This window comes from Solanum lycopersicum, chromosome 4 (assembly GCF_036512215.1).
Source record: "Solanum lycopersicum chromosome 4, SLM_r2.1".
Classification (NCBI taxonomy): domain Eukaryota; kingdom Viridiplantae; phylum Streptophyta; class Magnoliopsida; order Solanales; family Solanaceae; genus Solanum; species Solanum lycopersicum.
The window spans coordinates 60,195,755-60,204,455 of NC_090803.1; the positions used below are offsets into that span (position 1 = coordinate 60,195,755).

The 8,701-nt window shown below is 28.9% G+C and overlaps 2 protein-coding genes across 2 annotated transcripts; both read left to right on the plus strand.

Annotated features, from left to right (window-relative positions):
• The first annotated feature begins 222 nt into the window (after positions 1–222).
• ASR1 (abscisic stress-ripening protein 1) lies at positions 223–1,601 on the plus strand. The gene is made up of 2 exons (NM_001247208.2): positions 223–404; positions 1,093–1,601. Exons 1-2 carry the CDS (start codon positions 252–254, stop codon positions 1,270–1,272), a joined length of 333 nt encoding a protein of 110 aa, NP_001234137.1. The 5' UTR covers positions 223–251; the 3' UTR covers positions 1,273–1,601.
• A 5,588-nt stretch (positions 1,602–7,189) lies between these two features.
• On the plus strand, positions 7,190–8,194 carry Asr4 (Abscicic acid stress ripening protein 4). Its single transcript, NM_001282319.1, has 2 exons — positions 7,190–7,900; positions 8,012–8,194. Exons 1-2 carry the CDS (start codon positions 7,190–7,192, stop codon positions 8,192–8,194), a joined length of 894 nt encoding a protein of 297 aa, NP_001269248.1.
• Positions 8,195–8,701: the final 507 nt, after the last annotated feature.

Here is an 8,701-nt window from a genome sequence, read left to right on the forward strand (position 1 = left end):
ATTGTTGTCTTGTCATTATCTTTAGGTAATAATAGTGTAAAAATTATCTTACACGATTATACTACATAATTTATACGATTCGTTGATAAATTGTATACCAAAGTGCCACCTCATCACACAATAATTTAATTTGGACTAAGTTCACTATTAGTGAATGAATGAATTTTAATTATAAATAGAGGACTTGACAAGATCATATTTGTATCAAACACCATACACTTTCTAAATTATCGATAGATTTATTGTTTCAGATGGAGGAGGAGAAACACCACCACCACCACCTGTTCCACCACAAGGACAAGGCGGAGGAGGGCCCCGTCGACTACGAAAAAGAAATCAAACACCATAAACATCTCGAGCAAATCGGTAAACTTGGCACTGTTGCTGCCGGTGCCTACGCCTTGGTACGTTGATATAATCTTACCTTATATATATAAACGTTATTATCGATTATTTATACAAATCATTTTCTTTTATTCAAATTACGATCAAAATCATTTAAGAGTTTTTCTACCGGGAACATCCGATTAGTCAAGATTTTCATCGGAGAGTTTGAATATATTGATTCCTAATAAAATGATTTTATTTCCTCGATTCATGCCAAAAATCTATAATTAAGGACGGAAGAGTAGCCAATTATTTATTTAATATAATTTAATTCCTTTTTTCCTTTTAAATTTTTAGTTTAATTTCATAATATATGTAAGGAAGGGGTGTGAAAAATTTAAAGAAGATAAACAGAGAAGGGATGGTTTTATTTGCGAGTAAAAGAGTTTATTTTCTATCTAAACACGTTTACACTAATTTCACATTAAGTTCACCTAATTATAGTAACTCTCTATCATCTATACAAAAATAGCGTAATAATAAAAATTGTTCTACAACTTCTAACTCTTCAATTAAAAAAAAAACAACATATAGAATATCGATGTTGAAATTACTCAGTACTTCATTCGTTTCAAAATAAGTGTTGTTGTTTGTACGACATGATCACAACTGATGAAAATATGTCACACGAATTAGAACAGAGTCTCTGTTATTAATTACTTTTTCCCTCTTTTGTTGGTGATAATAAACATAAAACAAAATTAGCATGAGAAACATGAGGCAAAGAAAGATCCAGAACATGCACACAAACACAAGATAGAGGAAGAGATAGCAGCAGCTGCTGCAGTTGGGGCAGGTGGATTTGCATTCCATGAGCATCATGAGAAAAAAGATGCCAAGAAAGAAGAAAAAAAAGCTGAGGGGGGACACCACCATCTCTTCTAAATTGTTATTTTAGTTACATTTTTAATATTCGTGGAATTTCCATATTTGGTATAAGTGTTGTGTCATCTTATCATATATCGTGCATAATAACAATAAATTTAGTGTGATATTATAAATGGATCGAGTTAAAAAAAAAGAGCAAAAGTCAAAATATATTTTACCAATCTCGTGTGATGTAAAGAAGGATGTATTGTGATTTCCAAAATGATCATGTGTGTTTTGGACTTTCCTCGCAATCTTCTGTTGAATTACCTTGTAAAATGTTGCTTTTTTAAGTGGTGTAATAAATAATGAGTTTTCTAGTGAATGGATTTGTTTGATTTCCTAAATAATGATGTTTTTTTTTTTTAATTTCCTCGCAATTTTATATTGAAAAATTATTAACTTTTATATACTTAATTTACTATAATGAGTCGATTACTTTATTTTTTAGATAATTAATTTAATTAGATACTTATAATTTTATTTTATAAATTATTTGACTCATAGTAAAAAAGTTAGATTGAGCCAGTGTCAGTTGGTTCCAAAAAAATATCCCGAAAATATGACGATTTGATCATTCGCTTTGATTAAAAAATAATTCTAGAACTATAATTTTTATAATTTCAATGTTATCATATGATTTTGAAAAAATTATTTCACCTATTTTTTCCCTACGAATCAAACTTAGATCCATCTAACTAAAAAATTATCCCTTTCTATTTAGATTCGATCCAAACTCATTTTATGATTGAGTAGAAGAGGAATTGAGCTTATTTTTGTGGATCGAATTTTGCAGGTGTAAAAAAGGGGTGTGATAAGGAAAAATTATGAGGTTAAGCAAATTTATACTATTTAATTATTCATCATAGCTATAGTTTGCTATAATTACCACTCACGACTAACATTATACATTAATTATGTGAGCTGACTTCGAGTTTATATAATTAGTCACATTTGTATATGTATAATTCACCAGAATATACAAATACATATGTATAATATACAATTATCTTATCGATATACATATACAATTCACCTATCTCCCACTCTCTGCCCTCTCTCGCTCGCCTCTCTCCTCTCTCTCCCAATCTCGCTTGTCATATATACAAATGCATATGTATAATATACAATTATCTAACCGATATACACATACAATTCACCTCTCTCCCACTTTATGCCTCTCTCGCTTGCCCCTCTCCTCCCTCTCCCAATCTCGCTTCTCCTCTCTCCTCTCTCTCCCAATCTCTCTTGCCATATATACAAATGCATATGTATAATATACAATTATCTAACCGATATACATATACAATTCACCTCTATCCCACTTTTTGCTCTCTCTCTCTCCTCTCTCTCCCAGTCTCGCTAGCCTCTCTCCTCTCTATAACATATAGATACGAATTGTAATTATCAAACTATATCTAAATAGAGTAATTACGCTATTTTTGAGTAGCTATATGTGAGTTTCCTATTTTAAAGTCACTTAATAATTTCAATACATAAATATTTATCAACGAAAAGAATAAATATACATTATTTGTTAGATTATGAATTAATATATGCACCAATTCATTATATGAGGATTGTGATCCACTTTAAATTGGAGGTATATTTATCCCTTCCCCTGAACAATATATAATTAACGAAAAAATTCACAGCTAATTAACTTTGAACTTCTAATTGAGATATTTGGGATAGTTGAAATTCGGAAATGCTAGTATATTTTTAATTCATCACCAATAATGACTTGTTCAAAATAATCATCCAACAACTAATTAACTTCTTTTTTCTTAAAAACAACACCTTTAGTATTTTTGGATAAGAAGAGAGGAATTCAAAGTAATTGATACAAATGAATTAAGCTAATTATTTTTTAAATTATATCTAAATCATTCGGATTCAAATATCTACTAAATGAAAACAAATCAGGACTAGATAATGACCAAAGGGTCATGTGAGGCATTAAACAAAATGACTAGTGAATTATAATTGTCTTAATTATTCTAGATTACTAAGGTTGAGATTAGTTAAGAGTTAAGATAATACCATATAATTCAAGTTATTTTTCGACGTTAAGAAGCATGGTGCCAACTGCCATGTATATAATGCATCTACTCAAAACTAATAACTACTTATTGTATGTCATTTATTGTTCCAACTTACCGCATGGGGTGCCAAATATCAAGATTTTAAATTCGAATATTGAATGTATATAAAAAATCAAGATATGAAATAGTTCTCTCTTCGATGGATTTTATATCATATAATTAATTAAAGCCGGAGGAAATTAAATTCAGCAGATCACACAAAGAAACTTTATAAATTATGTCAATTTTGCAATTCATCGAGTTATTTAGCTTGTGTTATGAGAGGAAGTAAATTATGTGGCTTAATCACACGACTTAATGAAAAAGTATTACCCCCTTCCTTTCAATTGTTTTTATGATGTTAATTTGATATAGAGTTTTAAAAGAAATAAAGAAGATTGATTAATTTTAAATTAAAAAATGTTACATATAACAAAATATTTTTTAATTATTATTATCTTGATATAAACAAGTCACATAGAAATTGAAATTAAAATATTATTAAAATAAAAGTATTTTTATGTTTTTCTAAATGAACTAAAAACTTAAGGAAAAGTAAAGACTTATAAATTGAAATGAATTTTAGCCTCCTCAGATCTGTTTGCTATCGAAAAAAATATTTTTTAATTTTTTTATGTTTGGTACTTTTTTTAGAAAAACAAACTTCGTAAAAATAAAGAAAATAATTTCTTTAATAGAAATAAAAAAAAAGCTACATGAATGACATTATAAGTTCATTATCTCTTTTCCACCCACTCATAAATCCCCTGATCCCAAGCCCGTTAACCATCCCATATCACTATAATTTGTAGATATATTAAGCTTATAGTGATTTATCATAAAATGAATGGTTACCTTGTTCCATAATTTTTATCATAACTTTTTTATATTTATAAAAAATAATTAAAAAAAAAACTTGCCGACACGTCCTAATATTAATAGGGCCATGATGACAAAAGGCTCAATTTAATAATTCAAAGGATCATTTGACTCATCTGCTAAAGTGAGGTAAATTTTTATATTCTTTCCTTCTTCGAATTATTTGACACGTATGTTAAAAATAAATGTCGAAGATTAATATTTAATTTAAATCATTAAAAGTAATTAATTTATTTTTTCAATTCTAATTTTCTTTTTGGCAATAAAATGTGAATATTACTATATAACCTCAACAACTCAACAATTTTTATAATCCTAATCTTAATAATTACTTCATTTTATTCAATTAAAAAAATTATACAGACTTTTGATATTCTTTCCTATAACGAAAATATAAAATTATATTAATTAAATTATACTTTATATTAATTTTTTCTTGAAGGAAATACAAGATCTTATTCTAATAAACAATTATGAACGGAGTAATATATATAATATGAGATTCTTGTGATTCATTTCACATCAAAATCCCCACCTCACTAATTGTCGACACTCATTAATAAATATCTAGCTCCATCCAATTAAACTAATCTTTATGCGGATTCCACACGGGATATTCTTTCACTTCTTTATCCTAATTAATATTTTAAAAATTCGTAATCTTAAATAAAATATAAATATTTAAATAATTATAAATTATTTATTAAATATAATATATCATTTTTAATGACATTTATCCAATGACAGAAAATAAAAATAAAATAGAAATCAGAAATACCAAATATCAATATTATATTATATTTAGTGCCGATAATATAACATGAGTATTTATAATCAATAATCTATATAAATACTACTAGAAATTATAATGACTCGGAATACAATAATAGTAACTCAATTATTATTAAATATTTTAAATAAAATTATCTCAAAAAATTATTGCCATCAAATGTCTCTTTTGATACGGTAAAAGGATTATTAGGTAGGTTTCTCCTGTATCTGAATTTGGAAAATATTGTAAAGGTAGCGATATACAGAAGGGGCAATTTGGTGTGATATAATAATTCATACAATTTTTATCAAACATTTCTTCATCAAAACTTTGACATTTTTCCCTTAATTTCTGAAATTTTTAAAATAGTTTTATTTTTAATTAGTAATTTATTGTTCAAAACTTCAAATTAAACCATCAAAATATGCCTACCATTAAAGTACTAAATTATTTTATTTATATTTATATTTTTTTGGAGTAGGGACTTAGCTTTGGTTTACCGACATGAATTGTGGTAAGATTGTTGGAATTTTCTTATTTCCAGTTAAGGGTTTCAAATTAATCTTTAGCTATGAATTGAAACTGTTGCCTTCAAATAAAATTTGAAAATACATAAAATTAAATTAATTAAATTTTAATATAAATATGAAATATTAGACGGAAAAAAAAAGTTGTGGGTGGAGAAGAGGATTGGGCTTTTCGCTTTAGAATGGCAGTTAGACGGACAAAGACAATAAACCAACAAATTAAAGACTAGCATACAAATAAACTATTCCATTAAAAAGCTTTTGCCGACACTCCTCAAAATAATCATAATGCCGACGCTATCACTATTTTAACGAATCGTGTCAGGTGAGATATAAGGTAAAATAATTTTGGGGATAGAATGTGAGTATTAGTAAATTTTGTGTTTGATTGGAGATATTACAGAGTTCTGATTTGTTTATCTCACCATTTATACTTTAGTGATGGAATAAATTATCTCATATACCTGGTGAAATAACTTATCTCAGAATAATCAATTCGAAATAACATTTTTCCAATCAAACGATCCCAAATTTCTTTGTATGGTTAAGAGAAATAACTACTATCTAACAAGCATTTCATGTGGGGAGTGGTTGGGGATTAATTAGGGTTCAAAATATTCAACATGTCCAGGTGTGATTTCCAACTTTTTCTTGGTGCTTTTAATAGGATCTTAAATATTCATATAACGTGACATTGTTTGAAAGATTAACAAATTCTTATGTTTCTCTTTCTTTTCTTTTTTTCTTTTAGTAACAGTAATGTTCAATTAATTAACGTTATGACAAAGACTATCTGAAATTTGAATAAAAATAATTGATAAAACTCACACTTGATCAAAGCATATAGTAAACGCGTATTGATGTGATAATTTACGGCCAACATGAGAGTAGGAGTACTGTGGGGGACATTATCCTATATTTTCATTTAAATGACTTGTATTTCAAACCATAGTAATCCTAACACATCTTTCATCCCCAAAAATATCTCTTCGACTTAAAATTAGGGGATTTTGGCTTTTCAGTTGAACATCGAAAAGCACATTTGGTCGTATGAAAATTGAAATTAAATACTCCCTCCATTCTAACTTACGTGACACCATTTGATCCATTGGCACATAGTTTAAGACGAAATGAAAAAAGAAAAATATGTTATGTCAATAATTTTTATTCACCAAGCAACATTTGAACACATAATTTCTTTTTTAAAAAATGAATTAAAAAGATTAACAAAACAAACAAATTAAAATCAAAGTATATCATATATATATATATATATATATATATATATATATATATATATATATATATATATAGTTAGAAACGTTAATTAGGGGGGGAAACAAAAGTAAAGTTAGTTCACATTAAACAAACAAAATGAATAAAGCAAGTCATACATCATATCAGCTGTGCTGATTTTAACAATTGAATTAAGCTTAGGTCCATTATTTTTGCCACTTGGATTGAAAATCTTCCATCATGGAAAATATAAATCATGAATATTGGATAAGAACTTGTACACGTTCATTGGACAAACTAATTAGTTAGTCCCCACTTCACCTCCTATAGGCCAAATACTTATAAATACCATTCAATATTCACAAGAAAAAAACATCCCAAAGTATTTTGTTCTACTACTACATTTTTTTCATACACAATTGTCACCAAAAAACATCATGGCTGAAGAAAAGAAACATCACTTTGGTGGTCTCTTTAACCACCACAAGAACAAAGAGGAAGACACCCCCATTGAGAAAACTACATATGAAGAAACAACCTATGAAGACAGTGAAAAAACTAGCACTTATGGAGACAACACATATGGTGAAAAAACTAGTTATGGTGATGATACATATGGCAAAAAAACTACCACATATGGAGATGACAACAAATATAGTGAGAAAACTAGTTATGGTGATGATACATATGACGAAAAAACTAACACATATGGAGATGAAAACAAATATGGTGAGAAAACTAGTTACAGTGAGGGAGATGACAACAAATATGGTGAGAAAACTAGTTATGGTGGTGATACATATGGCGAAAAACCTACCTCCTACGGAGGAGATAATACATATGGTGAGAAAACAAGTTATGGTGGGGGAGATGAAAACAAGTATGGTGAGAAAACTAGTTATGGAGAGAAAGCTAGTTATGGTGGAGGAGATGACAACAAATATGGTGAGAAAACAAGTTATGGTAATGAGGAAGGTGGCTATGGTGGAGGAGTTGGTGCCTACTCATCTGAGACTACTACTAATTATGAAGAGAATGATGATAGTGGAACCAAAACTTCTGAGGATTACAAGGAAGAGAAGAAACATCACAAGCATCTTGAAGAACTTGGGGGACTTGGAGCTGTTGCTGCTGGTGCCTTTGCTTTGGTAAATATTCTTTAATTCTAACTTTCCACGTGACAATGCATATGTATGAGATTACAAGATTAAATGACATTTTCCTACGTTAATCTTCGATATGGTATATGAAAATTTCAGCATGAGAAGCACAAGGCAGAGAAAGATCCAGAGCATGCACACAAGCACAAGATAGAGGAAGAGATAGCCGCAGTAGCTGCAGTTGGTGCTGGTGGATTTGCATTCCATGAACATCATCAGAAGAAAGAAGCAAAAGAAGAAGAGGAGGAAGCTGAGGGAAAGAAGAAGCATCATTTCTTCTAATGAATTCTCTTGTCATAACATATAGTATTTGTTGTGTGCTGATCAATCTATCCTTTAATTAATACGTACTCAGCATGCACCTAAATAATTTGTATGTGTGTTACACTACTCTTGTCTTTGATGTTGTGCACCTACTTTAATTTGCATGAGTGTGAATAATATTACGTATATTGTTTTTCTTAAAGTTGACTCTCGTGTATGAATGGTTTCCGTACGTAAGCACATTTTTTCTTTGTGTTCTATATTTAAGCGAAAATATTATCTAGATAAATATTATGAGAGGATAGGAATGGGCGCTATACAACCTACATTGGTGAAAATGAGATGTGTTGAAGGATAGAGAGGACACGGTTAATATGGAATATCATTAGTAAAACTTATTTTTCCTATTCCATTGCGAAATCATTTTCCTCTTTTTCAAAAATCTTAACCAATCAAATAAATATGAAAAAATTTGAAGAAAATGTTTTCCTCCCTAACTAAACACTCAGTGTCTCAGTCAGCAGA

What these genes read in the sequence shown, in the direction of transcription:
- ASR1 (NM_001247208.2), top strand. Translation starts at nt 252, where the DNA reads ATGGAGGAGGAGAAACACCACCACCACCACCTGTTCCACCACAAGGAC. An exon ending in CTGCCGGTGCCTACGCCTTG is followed by an intron (nt 405 to 1,092) that starts GTACGTTGATAT and finishes AAACAAAATTAG; the next exon opens with CATGAGAAACATGAGGCAAA.
- Asr4 (NM_001282319.1), top strand. Translation starts at nt 7,190, where the DNA reads ATGGCTGAAGAAAAGAAACATCACTTTGGTGGTCTCTTTAACCACCAC. An exon ending in CTGCTGGTGCCTTTGCTTTG is followed by an intron (nt 7,901 to 8,011) that starts GTAAATATTCTT and finishes TGAAAATTTCAG; the next exon opens with CATGAGAAGCACAAGGCAGA.